The sequence below is a fragment of the Plutella xylostella genome, chromosome 12 (genome assembly GCF_932276165.1).
Source record: "Plutella xylostella chromosome 12, ilPluXylo3.1, whole genome shotgun sequence".
In the NCBI taxonomy this organism is placed as follows: Eukaryota; Metazoa; Arthropoda; class Insecta; order Lepidoptera; family Plutellidae; genus Plutella; species Plutella xylostella.
Window position 1 is genome coordinate 333,222 of NC_063992.1, and position 27,449 is coordinate 360,670.

The 27,449-nt window shown below is 42.4% G+C and overlaps 4 protein-coding genes across 6 annotated transcripts in view; 2 read left to right on the top strand and 2 right to left on the bottom strand.

Moving 5' to 3' along the window:
* The window catches only part of LOC105394052, a 41,315-nt gene extending 37,808 nt beyond the window's left edge, over nucleotides 1-3,507 (top strand). For all 3 annotated transcript variants that reach the window (XM_038118999.2, XM_038118997.2, XM_038118998.2), the window contains 2 exons: nucleotides 750-855; nucleotides 1,474-3,507. In XM_038118999.2, coding sequence (XP_037974927.2) covers nucleotides 750-830 — 81 coding nt within the window. In that variant the 3' untranslated portion in view covers nucleotides 831-855; nucleotides 1,474-3,507. The remainder of the gene's footprint in view (nucleotides 1-749; nucleotides 856-1,473) is intronic.
* Nucleotides 3,508-4,010: 503 nt separating this feature from the next.
* LOC105386616 (protein lethal(2)denticleless) lies at nucleotides 4,011-10,109 on the bottom strand. Its single transcript, XM_038118996.2, has 4 exons — nucleotides 9,771-10,109; nucleotides 9,478-9,686; nucleotides 6,663-6,774; nucleotides 4,011-6,538 (listed from the first exon to the last, which is right to left on the bottom strand). Exons 1-4 carry the CDS (start codon nucleotides 9,811-9,813, stop codon nucleotides 4,941-4,943), a joined length of 1,962 nt encoding a protein of 653 aa, XP_037974924.2. The 5' UTR covers nucleotides 9,814-10,109; the 3' UTR covers nucleotides 4,011-4,940.
* Nucleotides 10,110-10,608: 499 nt separating this feature from the next.
* On the top strand, nucleotides 10,609-13,721 carry LOC105386609 (probable serine/threonine-protein kinase DDB_G0278845). Its single transcript, XM_011557212.3, has 2 exons — nucleotides 10,609-10,924; nucleotides 11,004-13,721. Exon 2 carries the CDS (start codon nucleotides 11,188-11,190, stop codon nucleotides 12,550-12,552), a length of 1,365 nt encoding a protein of 454 aa, XP_011555514.3. The 5' UTR covers nucleotides 10,609-10,924; nucleotides 11,004-11,187; the 3' UTR covers nucleotides 12,553-13,721.
* Nucleotides 13,196-16,813, bottom strand: LOC105386615 (3-oxoacyl-[acyl-carrier-protein] reductase FabG). The gene is made up of 4 exons (XM_011557219.3): nucleotides 16,376-16,813; nucleotides 15,041-15,269; nucleotides 14,547-14,633; nucleotides 13,196-14,317 (listed from the first exon to the last, which is right to left on the bottom strand). Exons 1-4 carry the CDS (start codon nucleotides 16,621-16,623, stop codon nucleotides 14,075-14,077), a joined length of 807 nt encoding a protein of 268 aa, XP_011555521.3. The 5' UTR covers nucleotides 16,624-16,813; the 3' UTR covers nucleotides 13,196-14,074.
* Nucleotides 16,814-27,449: the final 10,636 nt, after the last annotated feature.

Below are 27,449 nucleotides of genomic sequence, written 5' to 3' on the forward strand. Positions count from 1 at the left end.
GCGTCGAGCGGACATCCTGTTTAAAAAGTAAATGGTTGAGTGATGGTGGCTGCCAGCCCTGGCGCGGCGGCGGCGGCGGCGGCCGGGTCTGCGCGCGCCCGGAATGCACCATTGATGGAGCTCAATCAATGATTCTCTTACTTCTTTAAACTACCCATTCAGGAAAACATATTTACAATCTTACGCTCGGCTAATGTTTCAAGAAATGTGAATGCGTTTTATGTATTTTCAAACAAAAACGAGAAACTCTATGTTTAAAAAGATCCAAGAGTATCACGAAATTCTAGTCGCGTAGAGATCTACCTACTTAAAACGTATGTTTAGTTTAAACCATTAATCAAGATTAATTTGCATTTAAAAGCAGCAAACAAGTTTCAAATCAAGTTTTCTAGTAATCTTTCCAAGTAGTTAGGTATTCTATCCATAAAAGTACCTACATAGAATGTATGCCAAGAAAAGGTTTTTGCAATATCTAGCAAGTATCTACTCATTGCCTTTGAGAACTGCCTGCCAGACACGTATCAGTAGGTGGATTAATTGATGAAATAAATATTTTTTTATGGAATAATATTATTTTACCACTCTACTTATATTTGTTTTTATTATTGCCTGGCCACGATCTAACGTGCCAAATTTGTTCTAGTGGGTTTGAAGATCTCTTATTTTAGGCCAAATCTCTTACCTCAGTCACGGTGGTGTGACCTTCCGCTCTACATACGTCATTGAATGAGTTTTGTGTTGCATTTCAGCTGAAGGTGGGCGGCGCGGGGGTGCGGTCGTGGCGCGGGGTGGGGGGCGCGGGCGGCGAGCTCTCCGTGTTCTGCTGGTGATGTCCGCCGCCGGCGCATCTACGAGGTAAGCACCTTGCACTTACACGCTTGACAGTCGAATGGCGTAGTGGTTAGTGGCCCTGACTGCTATGCCGAAGGTCCCGGGTTCGATTCCTGGCTGGGGCAGATATTTGTTCTCAGGTCTTGGGTGTTGATATTTGTATTTAATATGTATCTATGTATTTGTGTAGATATATCAGCTGTCCTATACCTATAACACATGCTCTGCCTAGCTTGGTGTCGGATGGCCGTGTGTGAGATGTCCCCACATATTATGACAGTTGGACTGCAATGTCCAGGGTTCCCATCATGATCGGGCAGATAGCCATTTGTTAAAAGATGGTGTTTGAACTAAAACTTTGTGATTTGCGATATCTGCGTCCCGACTGCTGCGTGGCTGGATTTGCTGATGAGTGCAGCGACCGACTCCGGTTTTCCAGAAGAATCGTCTTATGTGGGCGTCCCTCTGTCGGACGAGCCACAAAGCCAGTCTGGACCGACCAATACATATTTCCTTTAGTTTACCCTCATGTAAACTTTTGATCAATATGAATGCATCGTTAATCGTTAGTCGACTAATTTTCTAACATGTCATTGTGTTTTTGCCATTGAACTAATATTGCTGTTTTGGCCCATGTTGCAGGTTGTCGGTTCGGCCGCCCCGCGTGATCTCAGCGCCGCCCGCCCCCGGCGACAGACACACACACACACACATTGTATACACACAGACACACACACACGACGCCCGGGACGAGCCGCGCGCCCGGGCCCGGGTCGTGACGTCACGTGGCAGCTCCGGCGAACACACACGGTACAAGTCAAGAGCTACTGTACTTACGCCCTTGCTTCAATACTGTGTAGTGATGCTTACTCTCCCTAAAGGGACTTTCAAAGATCTCATCACTGTATAAAAAAAAACGTGATTTCGGATTGGACTTAAAACAAATTTAAACAATGTTGGTGCGCCGGAGACGGTCGCCAACTGTAACGTAGTTAACTTTATTATGCACTTTATTCCTCAGGTGTTTTACTTAATGGACCGTATTCCCTGCGCCGGCGCCGCCGGCCAGCCCTTTGTACCTACTTATTAGCACGTTTTATATCGAATCATGTTTTTTGGTTACAACTATGAATTTTCCTTAGAAATACCATTGTATTAATAAATCTTAAGTGTTAAATTGCGTTCGTAGTTAATGTTGACAAAGTTTTTATAAAATTACTTATTATTTGGAATTGTTAGTGACGAAAGTGGTGAAAGTACAAACTTACAAAAGACTTTGATCGCTCATTTCATTTCACCAATTGTTTTTTTTATTATCTATCGGCGTATGATTGTAGACGAGGGACTTCTTCGATTGGAATTTATATTTTGGAATAACTTGGAAACACGCTTAAAAAAGCAAAACGATAAGCAGGAAATCTGAAATTCTTCCTGTCATCGTTGAACTATTGTAAACTAAACGATGACAGTAAGGATGGTACTCGCGAAGTGAAATAAATGGGCTAGAAGTCGCAACACGATGACATTATTGTGATAAAGTTTCATATATTTTTGCCGGTTCAATCAACTGTCAACAATGATATGACAAAAATTTGGAACAAATGTCAATATACCTTATAAAATCTGATTAATTTTATTTCAAATTGAAAATTTCTACAGATTTTTGAATATTACCAGATTTTAAGAAAATTTACATTCTATCCAAATTTTACTATTCGGCTGCATTCAGTAAGATGAAAAATTACTGTAAATGATGAACATATCGACATTTGTTCCAGTCGAGGTAACGCGCCTCTAGTTTTGATCTCGAATCGTGACTGAAATGTTGGATTTTTTGTGCTGAAACTGACCGTGTGGTGGACCTTACCGCCCTCTCATAAAGCCTAATATCGAACTATACGACTGTAATGCGCACAAATAATATTTACAGTTTCATTTCTCACTCAAACTCACTTCACATGTTAAGCTTTGTATAACCGCTTTTAACGAATTTCCTGCTAGTAACGCTTTTTATTTTATTTCGGCACAAAAAATCCTCACCTCGTAGTGATTCCTGCATAGATTGTAAAATGTTTTAATTGTTATTGAATTGTGTATCAAGTGTAGTGGCGGCGGCGGCGGCGGCGGCGGGGCGGCGGGGCGGCAGGGCGGAAGTGTTCTTTCATTGAGATCTTGAAACAGTTCTTCTTCCAAGCCCTGGTGTTGGTCCCCGCCCCGAGCCGCGCGCCCGCCGCCGCCCCCGCGCCGTGCGCCGGAAACAACAACATAATAATAAAAAATGTGGTGTGAGTGGATTCAGTGAATTTAATATAGAGACATTTAACAAATTTTCAAATTTATATGATAAAAGTACTAAGACTTTTTTTAAATCGCTTGGATAAAGATTGTATGTACATAGTGTTAAGGTACGTAGGAGTTAAGTGCAGACTTAGATGTAGTAGGTAACAAATTGTGAGCCCGACTGCGGGGGTCTTGTTGACTTCACTTCTTTTATTATTGTGTTATTTTTATTCTTACTATTATCATTAGTATCGTTACTGATATTTTCATTGTTATTAATACCCAGTGTGGAGGCGTCGCGCCAACAGCCACTGTCTGGTCATCATTTACAATCAATTATTTTGTTTTTATATGAATTAACAAGCGTAATAAAGAGTGAACTATGGCACATCTTAACATCATTGTTTTATTGCTCGTTTTAAATCCTATAAATTAATTTGATTATTAAGAAACTATGTAGTATGTAAGATTTGAATAAGTGTATAACACTATATTAAGTGTGTATAAAGAAATAATCATAAGTACGTTGCGCCTAAAAGTATACAGGCGGAGTTTTTAAAATAGCGATCTCAAGCTCACATGCTGCTCAAGCACATCCACATAAACACCACTGCTACACACATCACACACAACACGTCCCCCGATTTATAACAGATGTAGCTGGTCCCTTCATCATCAGTGATCGCTATTTTAAAAACTCCGCCTGTATACTTTTAGGCGCAGGCCACCGTACGTATAAGGCAGAGAAATCTGACCCCTCTCAGAAGCATTGTTACTATGAGAGGGGGGTCAGGTTTCTCTGCACAAGACCGTACCTCCACCAATGTGAATGTGCGTTGTCAAGCAAGTATTGCTGGGAAAAACCGATGTAGGTAGTAGAAATGAAAATACCAAATACCTAAATTAGCCTTTAATAACTTTTTTATTCGCTAAGATCACAATGTAAAAATGCTTCAATGCAAACAGCATTTTATACCTTTTAAAACCATAAACAACCAAATATACATTCATTCATACTTTTTATAACATAAATTTTCAGAGATTTAGTTTTTGTATTTACCACATTTCACTTGATTCAGCTTATGATAGAGCCTCTAAACTTCTGACAATATAATTCATTGCGTCAAGAAGAACAGTATACTTACTTTTAATAATGATGGCCAAGAATAAAGCTATGCTCAGGGTTTCTCTGATGGAGCACAACACAAATTAGGTAAATCGTTTGAGAACCATTTTAAAACTACAGTAAGCGACATAGCTGTTCCAATCTGCGAGGGAGTGACACTGGGTCGCCGCCGTGTAGGTAAGGAACACGATAAATTAATTAAAGTAAGTACCCCGATCAAAAAACGTCCCAAACTGAGATAAAATCACGACTATTAGCAGTTAACAATAGTAAAACATAAGCATTTATTTCGAGACCATCAACTTAATGGTGGGTTATAGTTGATACTGCTCCATGTTTTTTTTCGTATATTAAATTTATAGCTCAGTGAACTTTGACTAGTATGTCATATTATACTGGGCCTAATAACAGGCATGTTTTAGTATTTAGTCAACCTTAAAATTATGTACCTATTTATTAAATGCATGTGTATATAATTTAAAGAGTGGCATATATAATCAGTTACCCTTATTATATGTATAGTACGAGTCACGTCAGTCGAGCAATATGACCTCAGTGAAACGGTCAATGACCAAGGATCATAGAAAACTTAAAAACACTAAGCAACCGTTAAGTTAAAATTAGATAAAATTCTATGAAACGGAGCGGGTCGTGCGAGCCACGCCTCGTTTAATGAAGCCTTCACGTCCTTAATCTATGGCAGTTACTTATTCTCCTTACTGGCGACACTGAAATATTTCAGTAGCGTTCTAGTTTTGGTGCTGCTCTTGGGCGTCTTGTCTGTGGTGGAGGGTCGGCGGACGGGCGGCGCGGGGGTGGCGGGGGGCTCGGCGAGGGGGGCGGGGGGCGCGCGCTGCCGGGACAGGCGGGTGAGCCAGTCCGTGGTGTCGGCGCGCTTGCGGCCCGGCGACATGAGGCGCAGGTGCGGCGCCGCGCCGTCGCGCGCGTAGTCCGGCAGGTCCCGCGTGGGCGTGCGCCACCCTGCGCCCCCCCCGCCCCCCGCGCCGCCCGGGGGGGAGCGGTTCGCGGCCGAGCTGGGCGACAGCGGGGAGCGCGCGGCCAGCGGGGTGCGCGGGGAGGGGGCGCCGCTCGCCGCTCGCTCGTAGTTCTTGGTGGGCGTGGTGTAGGAGGCGCCGGCGCGCGGGGACAGCGCGGGCCAGTCCGCGTCGCCGCAGGGCCGCTTGCCGGGCGAGCCGGGCGAGGACAGGCGCCGCTTGCAGCCCGCCGCCAGCAGCGCGGGGGACGCGGGGGGCGTGGACGCGGGGGGCGGCGAGGCGCGGGCGCGCTTGCCGGCGGGCTCGTCGTCGCGCGCGGCGTTCATCATGTCGACGAGGCAGCGCTTGGTGGCCGTGGGGCGGCGCTCCGGGCGGGCGGGGGCGCGCGGGGAGCGCGGGCGGGAGGCCGGCGTGTCGGCGCGGCGTCGCTTGAGCGAGTGGGGCGTGGCGTCGCGCGCGGCGCGGGGCGGCGGCGGCGCGGGCAGCGCGCGGCCCGCCAGCAGCACGCGCTCGTCCTCCGGCAGCTCCTCGGGCCCGACGCGCCACAGCAGGTGCCGCGCGTCGTCGCCGCACGTGACGAGCGCCAGCCCGCGGCCCCACGCCGCGCACGTCACCTCCGCGCGGTGCCCCGCCAGGCGCGCCACGCACGCGCCCGACGCCGCGCCCCACACGTACGCCAGCTTGTCGCTGCTGCCCGACACCAGGTAGCGCCCGTCGCCGCTCAGCGCCGCCTTGATGTAGAACGAGCCGCTCTCGTGGCCCACGTAGCGGCGCTCGGGCAGCGCGCTGTACGTGGCCACGTTGAAGCAGTACACCACGCCGTCCATGCACGAGGCGAACAGCCGCACGCCGCGCGCCAGCAGCGCCGAGTAGCCGCGGCGCGCCGACGAGCCGCAGTAGGGGATGGCGTGGCGCGGCAGCGGCGACCGCGTGTGCGCCGAGTAGTGCTTGCGCAGGTCCCACACCTTGATGTTGCCGTCGCACTCGCCGGCCGACACCAGCGTGTGCGCGTCCTGGAAGGCGAGCGCCGTGACGGAGGCGGCGCGCGGCGGCTCGAGGCGCGGCCGCTTGCCGTGCGACGCGGGGCGCGGCGCGGGCGGCGCGTGGCAGCCGGCGAGCCGCTGGTCCGGCCGCGGCGCGCGCACGTCCCACACCAGCACGGCGCCGTCGCGCGCGCCCGTCGCGAACACGGCGCCGTCGCCCGGCCGGAACACCGCCGTCTTCACGGAGCGCGAGTGCGCGGCGAACACGGCGGCGCGGCGCGGCTCCCCGCCCGCCAGGTCCCACAGCGCCGCCGTGTGGTCGCCTGAGGGATTACACCTCCATCGTTAGCAATTAACACTTATGCAACTTATGAATATTGAGTACGAGCAAGTAAGCTGTGCAAGCAGGCAGTAAGTGTGAGTTGCCAGGCGGGCGCGGGTACTGACCGGACACGGTGACGAAGCCGAGCGCGCCGGGGCGCCACGCGAGGTCGAACACGGCGTTGTTGTGGCACTGGAAGCTGTCCAGCGACGAGCCCGAGCCCACGTGCTCCGTGTTCTAGCACAAACAAATAAACTGATTTGAGGTATTTTTATACATGCATATTATACAATATAACAATAGGTTGAAGATACACTGATTTATTATTCAAGTACCCTCATCATGTACAGATATGCATGCTACAAATTCGCATATGTATTGTGTATAACACGAAATAATAAATTTGTGGATAAATGGGTCTCATTTATATTTTAATAAATGTTGGTAGTTTCATTTATAAACTGTACAATTAAACTGTTTCATGGTGGTATATGTAAAAATATATCTATCTACCCAATAGGAACCTTTGCAGCTCAATGCCTAAACTCCCTAAGCTTGGACAATTTCACAAATCTAGAACACAGCCTATGTCCTGAGGGTTGACATTTGGCTGAAGATTTGAAGAAAAATAAATAAGTAGTACCTACTAACTGTCTCACTGTGCAACTTCATCATAAACTGATCTACAGCTGATAATCCCAATAACCTATCATATGATCCATAGAATGGACAGGCTACTAGAAACTATGACTAATATTCTCTAGTGTTTTGTTGCTATAAATTGTATAAATTCTATAGATAAGTTGTTATGAAGGGAATGAAGAATATAAATGAAGGTACAGTTTTTCTAATAATGCCTTAATGTCTCTAAATTATAGATTAAAATCTCAGTTTGTATATGAGAAGGTTTTTGCATATTAGATCATTTAGAATAAAAATAGAGATTATGATATGTCTCCCTTATTTATAGAAAAGTAATAGGACATTTTAGATATTGACCTGTTTTGTCCCTCTCTAACTCAGAACAAACTGGGCCCCAAGTCTACTAAGGAATGGCGGCTCAATGCTGTGTCTTCTGAATGGTTTTCCGAATTTAGGTATCTGTTTTCTCTTGGTTAGTGAGTCCCAGTAATGCAATATGAATCATTTAACACTTATTACTGTTCATTAGCGTTAGTTCTTTAAAAAAGATGCAATAAATATTTCCTAAAACGCAGATAAGTAATGAATACCTACAGTGTGAAACCCATGCTGCCAACACACAACTGTGCCACCATTCCTTAGCAGACTTTTTTTTTGTAGTCACTGTAACATGCAATCGGTCTTGAGTGACCATAAGCAGTTGTTTGGAGTGTTTTGATGACGTTTTAGGCACTCCCTCCCATCGTTGGGTTGCCTTCTTATTCAACTGGTCCTAGACCATCCCAAATGTGCTTTCTTTTCAGCCTTCTTATTGAAATACAACTGGTGAGGTCAGTAGCCAGCTTGTTGGGGTGATCAGCAATCCTATCTCTGTAGGCTCTTGACAGGCTTTCCGCTTCCGCTTTAACCGTGGGCATTTGTAAGTACTCATGGACCTCACCAATTTTAGTGAACCATGGTGCATGGGCTATGGTTTTTAGAACACTGTTTTGGAACTGCTGCATTATTGCGATGTTGGAGGTTTTTGCTGATCCCCACAGTTGTATTCCATAGGCCCAAACAGGTTTTAATACAGCCTTGTATATTAACAGTTTATTGTTAACTGATAGTTTTGACTGTCTCCCAAGTAACCATGACAGTGACCGATACTTTTGGTTCAGCTCGTTTCTCTTCTTCTGAATGTGAGTTTTCCAGATCTGTTTCCTGTCCAAATGGAATCCAAGGTATTTCATGACCGTCTGATGATGCAGAACTTCACCTCCAAGTTTTACAGCAGGACAGTTGTCACATCTAAGAGTGAAAGTAATGTGGTTAGATTTGGCTGCACTTGCCTTGATCTTCCATCTTTTCATCCAGTTATGGATCTGGTCAAGATGACTGTACAGTTTTTGAAGCTGATACGGGGTCTTTGTCCGATGCCAGGATGGCAGTATCATCGGCAAATGTGGCAGTTACAACATTTCCAGATTCTGGGATGTCAGCTGTATAAATTAGGTACAGAGCTGGACCCAGTACTGACCCTTGTGGTACTCCTGCCTTTACCTCATGAAGAGATGACATTCCCTCATTTATCTTCACATAAAAAATGTGATCTTCTATGTAGGATTTCAGCAGTTGATACAAATTGTGAGGAAGCCATAATTTTAATTTGTATAGGAGTCCAGCATGCCAGACCTTATCGAACGCTTGTTGCACGTCAAGGAATACCCCTGAACAGTACTCTTTTCTTTCTAGGGTGTGCCTGATGTGATCGCATACTCTGTGTACCTGTTCAATTGTAGAGTGCTTCCTTCCCTTCTAAAGCCGCTGGTTGGTGCTGTGGGTCAGTGTGAAGGAAAGGGTGTGCGGGATTTTATTCGACATAATATGTTTGTATTGACATAATACATAACTCCCCATTATTAAAATATCGAAATTAAAATATTTTTAAAAAATCTTAAATTTTGTCAGAGTCCCTGGGACCCCATTAACAGTAAAGTGTTAATAGAGTCGAAAATACGAATTTCAGAAAAAAGTTTATTTGACATAATATGTTTGTATTGACATAATAAGTAACCCCCCATTATTAAAATACCAAAATTACAATATTGAAAAAAGATCGAAAATTTTTCTAAGTCCCGCACACCCTTTCCTTCACACTAACCGTGCTGTGGTATTCTCCTGTTATCCTCGAGCCATCGGTTCAGCCGTCCGCTCATGACTTTTTCGAATAATTTCGATAGCAGACTTGGGGCCCTGTTCTTTTACAGAGAAGGGCAAAACAGTTAAAACGTCACATCTCGTATCTCTAGCACGCACCTGCACGGCGACGCGGCCGTCCTCGTTGGCGAGCGCCAGCAGGTGCTCGAAGCCGCCGCACTCCGCGAACCGGCACGCGAAGATCGGCGGGTCCTGCTCCCCCGCGCCCGCCCCCGCCGCCTCACCCGACTGCAGCCCGTAGTAGTAGAACGACTCCTCCGGCCGCACCATCAGCCGCCGCACCACGCTGTCGTAGTTCCATCCCCTACCTGTGATACACACAATTCTTCATCATCAACATCCGATTCTCACGTCAACGATCACGACAATAAAACGGTAAGACTGAGACTTACATATGCCGAGTTGGCGGTCGATGAACACCTGGACATCATTCATGGTGCCGGTTTCAAAAAGTTACACATAACAACACGGGGCACATTAATATCCAGAAATTACCACACTTTTCTCACGGAAAACAAAATGTTTACAGTCAGACATGCATGACATGAGATGAGATAACGGCGCGAAAATTTATGTCACATGTCAAATTGACAACTGTGATCAACTTTTTTTAACGAGTATGACCAGTACAGATTTTCAAATAATCTACTATCAATCCATTTCAAGAAAGCACAAGCAGTGCTTAGGTCAAAAAGGAAAGAGAAGGCCTGGTGTGCAACATCAAAGGGTGGACCGGTGTAAAAACCGAGGAAGAAATATTTAAACTGGCCAAGAATAGATATCTAGCGCTGCAAAGAGCTCACTGCCAACCTCCAATGATGGAGAGGCACTACAGAAAAGAAGAAGGCAGCGTATGTAACGCTGAAGGTGCCGACACACTAGCGGACGCGGCTGACAGCCGCGCCGCGTAGCGCGTCCGTAAGCTGCGTCTCCTAGTGTGTCCGCACTTTTATAATGCCAAAAATGTGGACCCAGATTTACAATATCCCATGAACCATGACCGGCCCAACGAACGCCAACGAACAGGTTTCGTTGACCTTCGTTGCTGCAATCTGCCCTGTATTATTTATGATAAATATCCATCGTTGGGATAATCGTTGGCGTTCGTTGTGCGTTCGTTGGCCCGGTCTGTACGCAGCTTAAGTCATCTAGCGAATGACTTGACTTCGGCCGTTATTATTCAGAGTTTTAAATAAATGGATGTTTATGAACGCAGCACTAAAAATTAAAAAAAAGTTTAATGCCGCCCGCCATCTTTCTGTGTTTGTGTTGTGCAGTAGGATTTGGAGATTTTGAAGATTTCAATTTTCCTTGGATTTCATCATTTTTTATCAGCACATTAGAATAATTTCTCGAAGATTGTTACTAAGACTATTGAATTGACATCGTTTTGAATATCAGCCTAACTTAGTTCTCATGTAAAAATCGGCCGATGGTGAATTTGAAAAAGATATTTGTCTTCGAGCTTTTAACTTAAATTTCATTGTTATTTGTGTATAAAAGACGGCTGCAGCAGATTACCTCGCTATTAAAACAGTTGTGTACGGTAAGTGTCATTATTTTCCTTAATTTTTTAAGTTGGATTAAGTAGAAGATATCTAACGATATTACGTATTACGTTACAGGTTCCTGGGATGTAACATGAAAAAATGGCATTGGCCACCACACCAGCTAGTGCCTTTTATCGTTTTGCAGAACGCAAATTAAATATCTTCGCATCTGAGCAGATTGATTCCACCTCCAGTGTTGGGTCAGCCCGGCCCCCGGCGAGGCACCCGCCCCCGGCCCCGGCCCCCCGCGCGTGACGCCATGGACGAGATCAGCTACTGGGTGTTCACCAAGCGCGCGCCCTGCCTCATGAACTATGACAACCTGCTGAAGCAGCGCGAGCAGGACGCCGGCCTGCGCGACCTCAAGCAGCCCGTGAGCATCAGCGACGACGACAACACTCCTCCTCCACCTAAAAAGAAGAAGAAAAAGAAACTCTCTCTTCTTGATGATGATTCTGGTTCAGATAAAGTACAAGGAAATGTATATTTTGACTCATCTAACCAGCCACAGGTCAAACCTACTATACTGAGTAGTTGCAAATCATCAGATGTAGAGTTTAACATAAAGAAAGTCAATGTACGGGCTAAACCGAAAAGAAAAAGCCTTCAAAAGAACAATCGGCCAACTCCTCGTAAGAAAAATGTGATTGTTTCATCCACACCTAAGATATCTGCAACTACCGCTGTGCGCCGCAGCCTCCGTAACTCGCGCAAGGGCTGTAACGAGAGCTTTCAACTCAATGACTCTTTTGACAAGCTGAATGGAACTTGTCTCACCAAGTCTCCTGCTAAAGCCAACATATTAAGCAAAGATCATAGTAAATACTCTACTGAAAAAGTACTGAACGGGGACAAAGCTGAAATTACAAGGATTAGTTTTACTGATAAGGTAAAAAATGAAAGTAATCTGAATGGAAAATATGAAGATTTGAGTGATGTGTCCGGATTTACAGCCAATTACATCAGATCCACCAAGTTAGACAGCTCTAAGAATGGGAAGCAGCTGGGCTGCAAGGGCCGGCGCCCGCTGGCTCGCCGCGCCATGCAGAAGCTCACGCACAGCCCCGCCACTCCCTCACTCCAAAACAACAAGAATAATAGTTTTAAGATAAATGATTCTAAAACCAAGAGAAGTCCTAGAAATAAAACCGATAGCCCAGTAAAATTGGATCAAACATTAGATTCACACAATGGAATTTCAAGATATCCAAAAAGGTGTAGAAATAATATATCACATGAATTAAGTGAACAAAACACTTCCAATAACAGAACATCACCAAGCAAAAGAAGAAAAGTTAACAATAACACAAATACAAGTAATGTAGACCATGCAGAAGTGACTGAGAGTACCAGAGTGTCCAAGACGAGGAGCGGGCGCAGCCAGCTGGCGGGCCGGGGGGCGCGGGGGCGCTGCGCCAGCCCCGCCGCCGCACTAGATGCTGGCGGTTCACGGAGGAACCCCAGTGAATCACCTTCCAAGACTTTGAGACAGAAGAAATCTGTGAATAAAAGTGTCCAGTCGACTGCAGGCAGAGACTCGCTGAGGGACAAGAGTGGGTTTGCAGCTTGTTTTTCGGACAGTGATGATGACAAGCCACTCAAGACTCAGAAGTTTTTCTGTTAGGCTGTTCTTGTTTGGTTGGATGTTCGGCTGTGCAGTGTCTGTCAAAAGCCTGAATGTTGTATGTTAGGTTTGAGAACATGTGAGTGCAATTGAGTTGAACTTGCCTTAATCATAGTGAATTTGATATGCTAAGGACATGATATTTCTGATATCTGTGGATATAGTTATGTCCACACTGTGTCTGAGGCTACAGTGTTGGTGGTAGCTGTTCTTCTCTTTGTGCGGGGAATGCATTCAAATAAAATTTGTGTGCAGACAATAGTTGTGCCATTCTTTACAAATTAAGCTAAGGTAGCATGTTTCACTAAGTTCATGAAACAATAAGGTGTAAACATTTCCTATATATTATTATACTGATATTCATGTATATTGCCAATAGTTTAACAGTGGCTTGTAAGTTGCTTTTAGAAAATAATAATTTTCTTTATTGGTTTTGTAAATAATGTTGTTCTGGACCATTTACTGTACAAATTTTAAGACAAATGGTTTTATATTCAAACTGCAGTTGAAGTTGTACCTGCTCAAGTAGGTACTGTGATCAATTTCAAACAACTGGACAATTGGACATTATGGAGGCTGGAGGTTCGTTATACCTTTATATTTTCATTAAAAGGGAACAAAAGCAGTTAGTGACAAGAATGGAAAAAATTATACGATTTTTATTGTCATTTTTCATTCATTACAAAATAAATTTTGGACATCTCATAAAATATTGTAATTTAATAAAATATTAATTAGTTTGGCCCAAAGGAGCTGAGGTCTCCACACTCTCCACCCATCACCTGTAGCAGTGATCTACCTGTTAGCTAATAATAAATGTTTGTGGTAAGATTGTATGTAAATAATTTAGTGATACAAAACATAAGTTATGAATTTATGAAGCAAACTTATAATTTATAATAAATATAGTACATGTATGTTCTAGATTAAAATTACTAGGTATTTATTGCAATTTTATACCACAAAATGTACCAACTTTTTGTTGAATAATAAACATAGGTACCTATGTGAAATAAACTGTTGATCCAGACCCGACACGACTCTATACAATGTACGTAATTAATGTTATACAATACATAAATACATATTTATGAAATAAAATAGACAAAACTTTGTCCTACTGTATCATACAATTAAGGCTTTTTGAAAATATAAAGCTATAAAATATAGTTGCGTTAGTTTTACTCTGTATAGTAATTAAAATTATAATGGTAGGTAGTTATTTAGCAATGCAGTAGTAACCTATTCTTTCTTACAAACATTATAATAATAGTGGCATTGTAATTAATACTTATTCGAGACAATGCCAAGGCCTTAATGTGACGACTGGGCAAAGCATGGGGTATGATCTTTAGTTCGCTTTTCATTTACTCTACAATTTCAGTTTCTCTACTAACTACTTATTTATGTTTTACGGTAGACTTGCAGAGCTAACTAAATTTTGCTCTCAATAATCATAAAAAAAATATCCGCCGTCCAATAACCCGGCTCGTCACCAGCATCGCCGTGGACTGCACCGCGTCTACTTCATCTGTCGCGTCATGATGTCGCTGCGCCCGGCGCCGGCGAGCGACAGGCCGCCGTCCACGGGGATGACAGCTCCCGTGAGGCTCGATGCACCGCGCGCCGCCGCCGCCGCCACCAGCGCCGCCACCTCCCGCGCCTCTGCCGCGCGGCCCAGCGGCACCCCCGCCCCGGCCTCCGCCAACCACGCCGCGTACTGCTCCGCCGTGTAGTCCGTCAGACGCTGCACGAATGTCGAGCGCTAGGGGAACGATAAACTGTTAATGATTAAGGAAACCAAGATTGGTGGCGTCGTAGGCATCAGTGGATCAGGCTGGTTGTAGCTAGTACGTGTCGATCCCTCGTATATAAATGTTAAAAGAGGCTTTATTCTTCTTAATTTCGTTTTCTACATTTTAAACAGTTCCCAAATAGTAGGTAGGTACTGTATAGGTAGAGATCAGAGATAATCCTGTCTAATAGCTACTCACAGTGATACCAGGGCTGATGGCATTGACCCTGACCCCGAGCGGCGCCAACTCCAATGCTATGCACCTTGTGAACTGGTCCAACGCGGCCTGAAATTAACAAATAACATCCATAGAAATAAAAAATAAAAAAAAACACGCATTCACGCCTTGTACTAATGTACTCCCTTGCGGGGTAGGCAGAGGTGCATTGCTGCACCCACTTTTCGCCAGAGTGTTATGTTAGTCCCAATGTAATAGGGGGCGGGCCTATTGGCATTTTACGGGCACATCCAAGACCCAAACGAGAACAAATATCTGCCCCAGCCGGGAATCGGACCCGGGACCATCGGCTCAGTAGTCAGGGTCACTAACCACTACGCCATTCGGTCGTCTCTATCCATAGAAATGTCTACAATAATCGCCATTATAAGTAGGCTGATTGAAGATTAGCCACGGCCTTTAGACATAGACTTTCAAGCTCACCATGCCTTTGGTCACGAACGCGGAACGGTTACCTTAGTCATGCTGTAGGGCAGCGACCCGACGGAGGGCATGCTCCCGCTGACGCTGGAGATGTTGACGATGTTCCCGCGGGTCTCCACGAGGCGCGGCGCCAGCAGCCGGGTCAGCTGGTACACGGCGCGCACGTTGGTCCGGAACACCCGGTCGAACGCGCTCATGTCCGGGTCGTGCAGCAGGCACGTGCGCGCGCCCACGCCCGCGTTGTTGATCAGCACGTCCAGTCTGCAAGTCCACGACAGTCAGTTCTCATTAGGTACATACCTTTAAATCTCATGGGTACAGTACCTATAGTTTGGTAGACAAGTAAACAGTAGCAAAGGTACCTAATACCTACTATGTGAAATAAACGGTAGGTAGATATACCTATGTGATTTTTTTTCTGCTTTATCATAGATCTAGCTGGCTAATTGTCGACTGCTGCACATGCACATAAGCACATAAATATAATAATAACTAGACAGAGTCCCTACGGAATTCTATATAAGGACGCCAATTAGGGTGCTTTTCCACCAGAGATGTGCTATGCTACGATGCTATGGATGCGTTTGATATCCACCAATCATATTAATTGGTGCACATAGCTTAGCACTGGTGGAAACGGATTCAACTAAGATATGTTTTTTGTATGGAATGATGCGTGCTATGGATGTGTGCTATGGATGCGTGCTATGGATATGTGCTATGGACCATCGCAAGTGGTGTAGCTATGTATGTGCAGAGCAGACCTACAGTATGCCCGCGTTTTTCTCGCATCTTTCTCGCACAGCTACTTTGCGGCGGCGCATCTTCGTAGCGCATCTTCCTCGCACAGCTACCTAGCGTAGTATTGGTGGAAACGGTCACATATTTTCGTAGCGTAGATATCACATCTTCGCAGCATAGCTGCATAGCACATCTCTGGTGGAAAAGCACCCTTAAGGAGAGCCTCAAAACTGACCTCGGCATTCCTCACCTCACAAAATATCTATAGGGTTTGTAGATAATTTCGAATTCATATTGGAAATAAGTACTTAATGCAAAAACAAAACACTCCACGAATCTTACAGATAAATTATATATTTATTTTACCGTTGTAAGAATAATCTGATAAAGTTCATTGTACTGGCTGTTCGTACACATACTTAAGTAGGTAGGTAAGTACTTATGAAAGATAAAATAAACCGACTATTACAATCGTACTGAAGTAGTTACTTTACAAAACATCAATTTAAGACGCTATCCGCTCTATTGTACTTACAATTGGTTGACAGAGAGTACAGGAGACACAATCAAATAAATAGTATCTCAATAAACACCCAAGCATTATATTTATAAAGGTATATACCTACCTTCCGAAATGGTCGATGGTGTCCTTGGCCGTCTTCTCGCAGCCCTCGTCCGTGGCGAGGTCGGCGACGATCTCCAGCACGTCCTGGCCCCTCAGGGCTCGGCACTTGTCCGCCACCTTCTTGAGGTTGTCCTGGTTCCGCCCGGACAGCGCCAGCCGCGCGCCGCGCCCCGCCAGCAGCTCCGCGATGGCCTCGCCGATGCCCGCGCTCGCGCCGGTCACCAACACCACTTGATCCGCGAAGTCCATCGCTCCCACTGACAATTTGCCGCCGAGGAAGTGATTAAAGTTGTTGACAGGCTTTTGTCTATATTTATACTGATGTTATCAGTGTGGTAGCGTTTTGCGAAGGTTTTCTGCTTGTTTGCGTGGAAAGCAAGCGTTGTGATATCGGTGAAATGTGGGACGCGACTGCGTGCGCGAGTTGAGAGAGAGCGGTTATCCGCCGCATTGCATGTGGTATCAGACAGTGAGTCAGTGGCGCGTGTTTTGAAACTATACAAGGCCAGAACGCAGAGGGTGGGACTGCTCACGTATAGTTTCAAATTAAAATGGTGCCATGATTTACTTGAAAGTATACAAGGCCATTACGCACTAATCGCGTATATTTTCAAGTAAGTTTGGCCAAAATTATGGCTTGAAAATATACTGCAGCAGTTACCTCTGCGTACTAATCGTGTATATTTTCAAGTGCCACGCGGCCATGCGACCACTTGAAACTATACGTGATTAGTTACCAGTTAGTAGGTTTTTTATATTTAATACCCATAGATAGATAGGGTAGGCTCCCCAAAACTTGATGAAAAATATGTCTCTAATAGGTCTATAGAGTAATATACCTACTCACGAGCAATCAATAAGTCGAAGTTGCAAAATGTCAACACCAAATTTATATTAAGAGCTTACATTATATTAGTTTTAGTTTAGTTTTAGTTTTAGTTTTATTTATTCGGGAAACAAACAGCTTAAAATAATAATAATTACTATAAGGATTACTTTTAACACTCATGCCAACAAAGTTTCCTCAGACTAAAAACACACATTAAAAGTATTTGGTGAACAAAAACATAAAATGAAAAATAACAAATGAACAAAAATTACACATAAGAAATAATGACAAACATGAGAAGGTTAACTAATCAATTAGTGCTGTTTTTACACATTTTTTGAACTGGCAGAAAGAGAGGTGGAACAAATCAACATCTACGAAATTACTATTGTATTGGCGACAGGATCTCAAAAGAAACGTGTTAGCAGCATAGTTTGTACTTCTATGAGGTACATAGAACAAGGTCCTATGTCTATTGCTTATTCTAGGGCAACGAATACTTACCTTTTCCAAGAGATAAGGCGTATCTAAGGCATTGTGCAATAATTTGTACAGAAATACTTGGTCTCGCTCTGTTCGACGTTTCTCAAGTTGAGGCAAATCTACAACGTCATCCGTATTTTTGTATTTGCGCCATGATAAATGTTTAATAAATTTTGATTGTATTCTTTCAATCATATTCTTATAAACATTATATTGTGGGCTCCATACTGTAGACGCATACTCCAGAATGGACCTCACTAAGGCATTATATAAAAGAATCAGGGTTGAGGTACGTTTAAATTCTCTGCTCATGCGCAAAACAAATCCTAGCATACGGTAGGCTTTATCAGTGATAATCTTAATGTGACTGTCAAATAAAAGCTTGCTATCAATGTAGACTCCTAGGTCCCTCACTAAGGTCTCTCTCGACAGCGACTCCTGAAATAATGAGTATGTGTGTGTTATAATATTACGTTTACGGGTAAAAGATACAACATAACATTTTTTAACATTTAGGTGCAATCGATTTTTAACACAATAGTTACACAACTCATTAAGGTCGCTCTGCAGATCAATACTATCTTCTGTCTTTTTTATAGTTTTATATATTTTATTATCATCTGCGTATAAAAGAAAATTGGATTTACGGATTGCATGTTTAATGTCGTTAATAAATATTATAAATAAAAGAGGACCGAGATGAGAGCCCTGAGGTACGCCTGAACTCACCGGAGTGAAAGTTGAGCAGAAACCTTTAACGGTAACAGCTTGAGACCGATCTCTTAAGTACGACGTAAGCCACCTTAGTAAATCGCCGTGCACACCAATATGCTCAAGCTTGCGGATAAGAATGTTGTGGGATATTTTATCAAATGCTTTTGCGTAATCGGTGTACACGACATCTACCTGATATCCAGAGTCCATACTAGTAGTAACATAGTGCGTGAGTTCACATAAGTTTGTCTCAGTAGACTTTTTGTTGACAAAACCATGCTGCTGACTGATAATCATTGGACGAATAGTGGGCATAATACAATCATAAACTATTTTTTCAAAGAGCTTTGGTATTACACTTAATTTTGCGATAGGACGGTGGTTCTTAATATCGTGCTTGTCGCCTCCCTTGTAGACTGGAACAATGAAGGATCGTTTCCAAACAGGTGGTACCTCACCTTGAGACAGTGATAAGCGAAACAATATACACAGTGGAAAGGAAAGTATTCAACCGATAACTACCAATCAAAGGTTGGTTGGTAGAAATTGCTTTTTAGCAATAAGTCCGCCTTTATGCGCAAATTATTAACTATGTTTTAAAATGCTTCTGTGTAAAATTTGTTTAATGTGTGCAATAAAGTGTATATAAATAAATAAATAAATTACCAAAACTTTTTCAAACATTTAATATAGAATTTGATCAAAATTTACGTTTTTAGTTGGTTATAATAATATTTTGATGCGCTGTTAAATGTACTTTAATATTTCCGACGGCGTCATTAAGCTAGTCTTTTCCGTTCAGGAGCTATCGCCACTGGAACTTTTTCATTTCTCGTGAGTGTAGTAGGTATTATTCTTAATTCATATAAATAATAAGATATTAGTATTCTTACTTGCAAGTATGATTGCTATAAATATCAATTTATCAATCAAATTAGAGCTTGTTCATCTTTATTTAATAACATTCTATAGGTATGGCAGTCAGAATAAGTAAATTGTAGTCATGTGTACATTTACCGAAATAGTTAAGTAAAACAGAATCAGCATGTAGGTAATGTAGGTATAAATTATATGCGACAAGTACGCCAAACAAGCAATGTGCGTAATAGCAATGTATATTTTCAAGCACGATTCAGTAAATCCCAACTTGAAAGTATACGCGATTAGTACGCACAAATCGTGTATATTTTCAAGGAAAATATTATTTTTTTTCACTTGAAACTATACAGTGCTAGTACACTATGGGTGCGTTCTGGCCTTGTATAGTTTCAAAACACGCGTCAGTGGCACACATGTTGGTGGTGAATCCAAGAATAAGTTTTTTTTTTACATCCCATACTGAACAAAAAATACTCTAACAAATTATGATACCTATAGCGGAATTGAAAAGAAAGGTGCATATACCTACCTCACTGTAAAGTTCCTGGAGAAAGTAGTTCAGTAGGCCATGCTATACATATTCGTCTTTAGTGTATGAGGGTCTCAATAAGGAAGGATAAGTAGTTAGATATTTATAAGTAAGTACTCTTATACCCTATATGTTCTTACTTAACTAAAATAAAGTACCATAACCAGAGAAGAACCATAACGTTAGGTAGGCGTGTTTTCGAGTTGAGACCACGACAAATATCGCGGTAGCAAACGTCGCCCGTATCCAAGGGAGTTCGCGATCTAATTTGTAGTTTCTCATTGTATGAATCACAATAGGGTAATTTTCTTATAAGACCAATTCAAGTAGGTATAAATCTAATTTGTATGTCGATGTCGTGCTGCAGCGCAACGCACCAATGTGGCCTCACCCTAACACTCGAAATAAAATTAATTGTAGCGCCATCTACAGTTGAATAGCGGAATGTTTTGACAACTCATCGTTTTAAAAAATGTAGAGTACAAAGGTAAAAGAGTTCTACTCGATACTAGAGGGCGCTACATGTCCGTTACAAAGGCATGATCTGGAAAAACACTACAGACATAATCAGAATGAATCTATTGTACAAATTTATTAATTTTCCGCTTTATTTATTATTACGTGTATTTTATTTATAGGATAGGACTTATTCTGACTAATAATAATTGAGTGGCTTTGACAAAATTTAAAAATAATTTACTTATTATTACCTACTAGGTTAAGTACTAGTTAGTAATCATAATTATTAATTACTTATATTATTTCTACACCTGTATGTCTATCACGGGCTAACGTAGCATTGTACGATACTACACAAACATATGGATTTGAATTGACAGCACTCGTGATCGAGGCTCTGATTACATTTTTATTCCTGTGGGTAGAAAATTCTTTCAAAGTTCATCAATCAACCTACACTTATTTTTATATTTTTGCAATAAAGACTAACCTAAATAAATAAAATAATACCTAACCTGCAGTCACCTGTAACTGTAGAATTATGTATCTACAGAATAGTTATAGATTTGGCACCTTCTTCACGCGAAAATTAACATTGACAATGACCACTAGAGTGTACCTGATGCACAGAGGTACCACCCGACGCAGCACATTTGTGACTCACAATGCACCGACACAATGCAGCAGCAACATGTCAACAAGTCAATCAGACTTTCACAGTTCGGTGCGTTTTGCATTCTGCACTCATTCCGACTCTTTACCGTAACGTGGGAAAAGTTTTTTTCAAGAAGTAAATTTGTATTCAGCTTCGTCGAGTGTGTAAGATTAGGCACAGTTCGAATCACTTTGACCGAAAAATCAGAAGTGTTGTACATTTTACACCTATGTTATGAGATCAAGAGTGATCAAATTTTCGTATCCTGTATAGGTCTTTTCATTGTATGTAGGTATAAAGTTAAGTTAGTTCAATCATCATCATCTAGCACAATTTTTTATTATGCATGTGCAAATCACTTTTGGTAAGTATAATAAAAAAAAACAATACCACTTGAAAAAAAAAGGATTCAATACTACGGAGATTTTCACAGAGACAGCTTATTATTAAAAAACTTTGTTTCAGATGTTCCACGTAATGTGATATCTGTTAGTGTAAACACGCTTTTTTCGGTTCCACATGTTTTTTTTTACAATTAGCTTCTGTAACTGTAACATCTTGTTTTGTAAAAAGTATCTGTTTCAATCACACTCACAGAAATATTAACCACTAAAAGTATGGTCACCGTCTAGCTAAGAAAGATTATACAAACGAAATGAAGTTAAAACCTAGATATTATTTAAACACAATTAACAATTCGCTGTAGGTACCTGTAGGTACTTCATGAAACAAAGCTCTCGGTCAAGAAAGCACTCAAGCACATCAAATAGGTACCTACTTACACTTACTAACAAAAATCTGACACATAAAATATGAACGTGTTTCAAGAATTGAAAATTGTTTTTTTGGTGGATAAAACTAATTTATTCGTTTTGAAGTTCACACTTTAATAAGTGTTCTACAGTTACAGTTGTTTTACAGTGGGCGAGAAATGCGATCCGCGTGTTGGTACAAGTGGCTGTGGCGGTTTACTTTTTAACAAACTGTTCAAAGAGTGATTGGAACCGGCCGGTGGCGTGACATTCTAAAATAATTGGATCATTTTAACATTGCTCCTATTTCCGCAAAGGACCACGCCAGACTTGATGCCGAGTTGCACCAAATTCTGTTTCCGTTATCTTCAAAAGTAGTAAATTTGTCATTGATATAATTCATTCTAAATTTATTAATTGCATAAACCGTCGGGTCGTTCGTCACCAATGAAAATTCATCCCTTTTCATATTCAACCTCAAAGTTTAGACAAAAACGGTTCATTAATTGAACACTGCAGCATGTGTGAAATCTGCCGGCTAAAGTTTACCCATTCAAGCCTTCCGTCTGGAATGCAGCTCCACAAAACCACGTACGAACACTACGAACCCATTCAGGGATCTAAGGATGTGCTTTTTGTCTACAAAACATGACACTCCAATTTACCGCCGACACAAAAATAAGCCGAATTAACAAACGGACAAGTGTCGGACAAAGAATGAGACGCGGAGTATCGAGTGTCCGGAGGAACCCGAGCTCGAGCAGCGAATTATTCCGATTCCACCGGGTTTTTTTTCAAAAGACGTCCCGCCGAAGGTTGCGGGTGAACGAGTGATTAATGCGCGGAGCAGCCGCGTCGTCCCGCTGATTTCTTCATCAGACGGTATTACAACATTGTGACAGGTGCGTCCAGACATCGGCTTTAGTCATCATTCCCTATTTCTGATTTTGATCTATGGTGTTTTTTATGTTGTTTATACTTATTGTAATTCTAAAAGATATCGGTACACGCCGATGGCTTCCTCTAAAGCCTACAGGGCCTTATAATAATGTACAACTCAAAGTGCTTACTGTTAACTAACAAGATACGGAATCTTTATCTTATTAAAACGGAACCCCTTTGCAGTGCTGTTCGTCTCTCGGCGGTATTGTCGGTGCGGAAGGGTTGGGCCGCGAGGGCGTGGCGGCGGCGTCTGTGATCCGATTCAATATTTAGCTCACAACAGACAGACACACACACTCCGTATACAGTGCGGAAAACGCGGCTTGAGTTACTCCTCATTGTGTCGCGAGTGAAGCTCGGAGGACGAGGGCTGCCGTGGCGCGTTGTAACATTAGATTCAACACCTTGTAATGGTATTATTATGTGAAAATGACTTCACATGTAGGTACATACAAGAAGATTTACATAATATTATATAATATGAAATTGAATCTTATTTGGCTTCGCCGATGACGGTTAGCTATACATGAATGTGTCGACTGAAATGGTCTCCTTATGGTATATGCACCTAAACCTACTGTGTAATAGCCCACACCATCGGAAAAACAACATGTCTAGGTAGCGTAGATGTGAAACCTTATCTTTAATATTATATCGTAAAATGTCCTTTAAGACTTAAGCCTATACGTCCGAATGTAGTGTGACTAACGATTATACTTGACCCTCCGACAGTATAAATGTAAACTTTATCGCGTTAAGTTTACCGTATCTTATTGTGCGTTGAATGTAGCTTTAATCTTTTAGCCCTGTTTTGAGCTTTATCACAAAGTGTAAAAGGGTGTACTTGTTTGGTTGGGCAAGGAGGAGGGCCGAGTGTAAAAGGCTTCTTTTCTGCATAATTTGTCGGGCGACACGCCGCCGCCGCCATGCTGGATCTGCAGCGGTTAGTTCCACACAAGAGAGACGACACATCTTCAAGGGCTGCAGGATGCAAGGAGCAGCTACGTGCATGATGATCAGAGATGGCTTTGCTGAACTAATGGTAGGTATAGCCTTCCTTAAGTAATCTAGTTGGTATATTGGAGTAGTAGATCTTGGACAGTCTTCGCTCTACATTACCTAATACAGCCTTCTTAAAACCGGTTTAAGTTTATTTATGAAATGATCTCATTTAAAAAAATCTAGCATTTAAATTTTGTAAAAAAATCTTAAGTTTCTTATTTAAAAGTATTAACAAAATTATAATATGCATCGGCGCGGGCGCAGCGAGTCACAAGCGGCGTGTCCAAAAGGATTATTTCAACGCTATAAATATGGCGACCCCAGATTATAATAATTTGAATAATAACATAATAATAATAATGCGCCTGTGATATGCCGCTCCGATGAAGACGTCAACTCCTAATAGATTTATCTTCGCCCATACATCAACATTATTGTGTGTTGGTGTTGGGCCACTCTTTAGCAGAGATTTCCGATTATTATTATGGGTTCATTAGTCCCTGGATACCATTATACAGTTCACGCAAGATTTATTTGAGCATTTACATGTAATAGAAATCGTAGCTGGGTTCAGTGTACAATACAGCTTAGATCGTTCCCCGCGCCCGCCCCCCGCTCGCTCGGCTATTCACGAAGCTGCACAACGTCGATTCAATTATCCGAGTGACTGGCCGGCAATAAATAATCTATTAGCCGCATGTTAAAAACAAAACAAAACTTTCGCGCCAACTGAAATGTCAAAAATAGGTGGGCTTTTATGACGTTTCGCGAGTTTTTATTTAGGGTGCGTTCAGGAATGAGGTGACAATGGGTGCGTTCGTGGCCACCCGTGGGTGGTTTATTGTTTTACGAGCTCCATTACTCGCTCCCCGCATTGTGTCCAGTTGCAGGCGAGCGGCGGACAATGGCTGCCCGGAGAGGCTCAGTGTGGAGGGATGCTCTGACCGATGAGACCATAATATATCTCTCCATGTTAGGTATTTGTTATCGTTCGTTTTGTAATTTGGCTAGGTTTTTCCTTGTTTTACTGATTAATACCATCAGATTATATGGATAAAAATACTTAAGTATGCGCATGTGGTAGGAAGTTAAAAGTGATTACTAACTCCATGTACAGTGTCCGATATGTTAATAGCGTAATCTTTTGTAAAAGCATTTAAGTTCACAGTTAATCCCGCCGCTGTGAGAAAATGATTTTGTAAACGATTAAATGCGATCTAATGAAAATTAATGACTTAATCAAGTATCCACATAATATTAAAGAAACATGGCCGTTAATAGTGATTCCCAATAATTTACAATTCCGCTTCGAATCGAGTCCGATGGAGTCTCGCTATGATCTATGTTTATTTCACAAAGATGCTAATGAAATCAATGAGCCACTATTTGGGACAATAACAAGTTCTCAGTGTGACGTGGCTGTGACATAAATTAAAGCTTCCATTATGAGTAACGTAACAACAAGTGTAGAGTCGTGCAGTGAATGCGCGAGTGCTTGTTCCGAGGCTCACGCGGCGTTGTTTTAGCGGCCCCCGCGGCGAGGATGCACTTTTTTCCGGCTTCATTGTCCCCCGGACGAGACTCTCCAGTGTTTAAGTAGTGGAGGGCTGCAGTGATCCATCACGGCTACTGCGCGGTCGCGCGGCCTTGGCCGGCGGACCCGTTACTCGCCTGGCTACAGGCTGCTCCGTGACCCGTTCACTTTTACAACCAATTTAACGACGTCCTTCTATAAAAGATGTTGATTTAGAATTTCAATTTGAGTTGTAACTATAAAATAGAGATTTACATATAAGCCCGTTCCGAGCCAACACTTTCATGGAGGTCGTCTGTTACTTCTTAATTGACTGTTAATCACTCGACGACTTGTTACAGAATGATTATTGAGAGTGATGCCTTGATTTTAATAAAAATACCTCCAAAATATAATTAACAAGTACTTGTACAGCAAACAGTCCACCCTGTAGCTGGCGGAGTCATCAGGAGCATTGTTTGTGTGTCATTGTGCACACAGTGGCGCAGTGTCTCGGGGCGCATTGTCCGGGCGCACAGTGGGCCGCATGTGGCTGCGCGACGCTGTTCCTCGCCTCTAGGAAGCATTCCCGGAAAACTCAAGCTTTTGTTTATTTTGCTGTTTAGCTAATTGATTGATTGCACTAAACTTACGAGTACTTAAAGTGGGTAGGTGGATTTGGATATGGGAATGGTTTAGTTATTTTTGTTAATAAAAGGAAATTCCTAAAAGTTAACGTTTATCGGAAATTTAACGTAGGTATTATACCTAGACCCAGACATCAAACACATATTATTGTATCTGCAATATTGGTGTGACATTGCTGCTTCAGGCAGGGTCATGGTAATGTCATACGTGTGTAAATACGTTACTTCATATTTTGAAAGAGCATCCTAACTTGCGTCGTTTGGAGAAAGCAAACACAGGCCAGCTGAAATACACTTTATTACACCATAAATGTTATTTTAACAATTATTAACATAAAAATAAACACAGCTATATTTGTCAAAGCGAAGCTGTTTATACGAATATAAATTTTAAGTCTATCGTAATAGATCGAACTTGCTTTTAGCATGTCTAGGGTCGTAAATTGTTGCTGTCCGATGTTTACAACTACCATATATTACTTGGTTTTTACTCAATAGTTGAGCATTTTTATTGTTTTATGGTGCCCCTGAATGGCCACGACTCGGGACGACGCTATGGCCGTATTGTTATATTTAATTTGTTTTGGTTGCGAGTGAATGGCGCATTGTGCGCGCTTTCTTGCGCTGATGTTGTTTATTTTTCGGAAATCCGTGGGAGGTGCGAGTGAGGAACTCGCATTTATTATTTGTTTACGTCCAGAATGTTGTTTCAAACTGACAATTCAAATAGAAAGGATCACCTCGCTCAATACAAGTCGCAGTTTCATTTGTATCGGACTGAATGTTCAGACAATACGTTGCCTTATTGTCTGAACATTGCTCTTTGGTGATCATTTTCTACTTTCTTACTCTTAAGTAACTATAGCTACTATAACTACAACTATGTACCTACAATCATTTTAAAAATTCAAACAAACACACTATCATTAGTTCATAATTCGGAATTAAGGACATCTAATCTTCAACTGGAGGCTTTAAAAAATTTAGTTTATAAGTTATGTAATAAAATATTTTTCTTAAAAAAACCTACTACTATTCTTGCAAGATTTTGGTCACGAAACTTTAAAAATATAAAAAATTTACTTTAACTCAGAATATACAGCTCATAAAATTAACGTAATAAAATCACAAGAATCCATTTTACAACGATCTACGACGCACGACAGAAATGCAGAAAGCTCTGCAGGGTCTATGTGCATTGTGCAATGTGCACATACATGCATTTTTCACATATTTCTGAAATGGTTACCATTCTGAAAATAATGCAAGCTATACTCAACGAATGTAAGAAATGTGGCCTCCTAATTGTATATGTACTGCTTCTTATTAAATGTGCCTGCATAAAAAATATATTGTATTTCTGCAACGCGTCACTGTAGGGTTGACCTGAACCATGCACGTTATGCACGTATCAATTTGTACCCGCGGGTCGGCGGCGGCGGCGGCGGCGGCGCGGGCTGGGTCACGCTGCGCAGAGTCCAATAAACATCGAGAGAATCGAGCCCCGGCCATAAATCATCGCCACCATCGAGAATCGAGTCGCGATGTAATGCCTCACTAATGCCAAGACCGCTTTCATATTATACTTATCGAAGTTGGTATAATTTATGAAACGACGAGGTTAAACTATGATGTTGTTGCGAACTAAAAAGAAACTAGCTCGATTTATTT

Bases quoted from the DNA above. Each gene is read 5' to 3' on its own strand.
- LOC105386616 (XM_038118996.2), bottom strand. From the start codon at position 9,813: ATGAATGATGTCCAGGTGTTCATCGACCGCCAACTCGGCATAT. The intron at 9,687-9,770 runs GTAAGTCTCAGT...TGTGTATCACAG, and splicing joins CGACCGCCAACTCGGCATAT to GTAGGGGATGGAACTACGAC. The intron at 6,775-9,477 runs GTGCGTGCTAGA...TGTTTGTGCTAG, and splicing joins ACGGCCGCGTCGCCGTGCAG to AACACGGAGCACGTGGGCTC.
- LOC105386615 (XM_011557219.3), bottom strand. From the start codon at position 16,623: ATGGACTTCGCGGATCAAGTGGTGTTGGTGACCGGCGCGAGCGCGGGC. The intron at 14,634-15,040 runs GTAACCGTTCCG...TGTTAATTTCAG, and splicing joins TGCCCTACAGCATGACTAAG to GCCGCGTTGGACCAGTTCAC. The intron at 14,318-14,546 runs GTGAGTAGCTAT...TCGTTCCCCTAG, and splicing joins CCATCAGCCCTGGTATCACT to CGCTCGACATTCGTGCAGCG.
- LOC105386609 (XM_011557212.3), top strand. From the start codon at position 11,188: ATGGACGAGATCAGCTACTGGGTGTTCACCAAGCGCGCGCCCTGCCTC.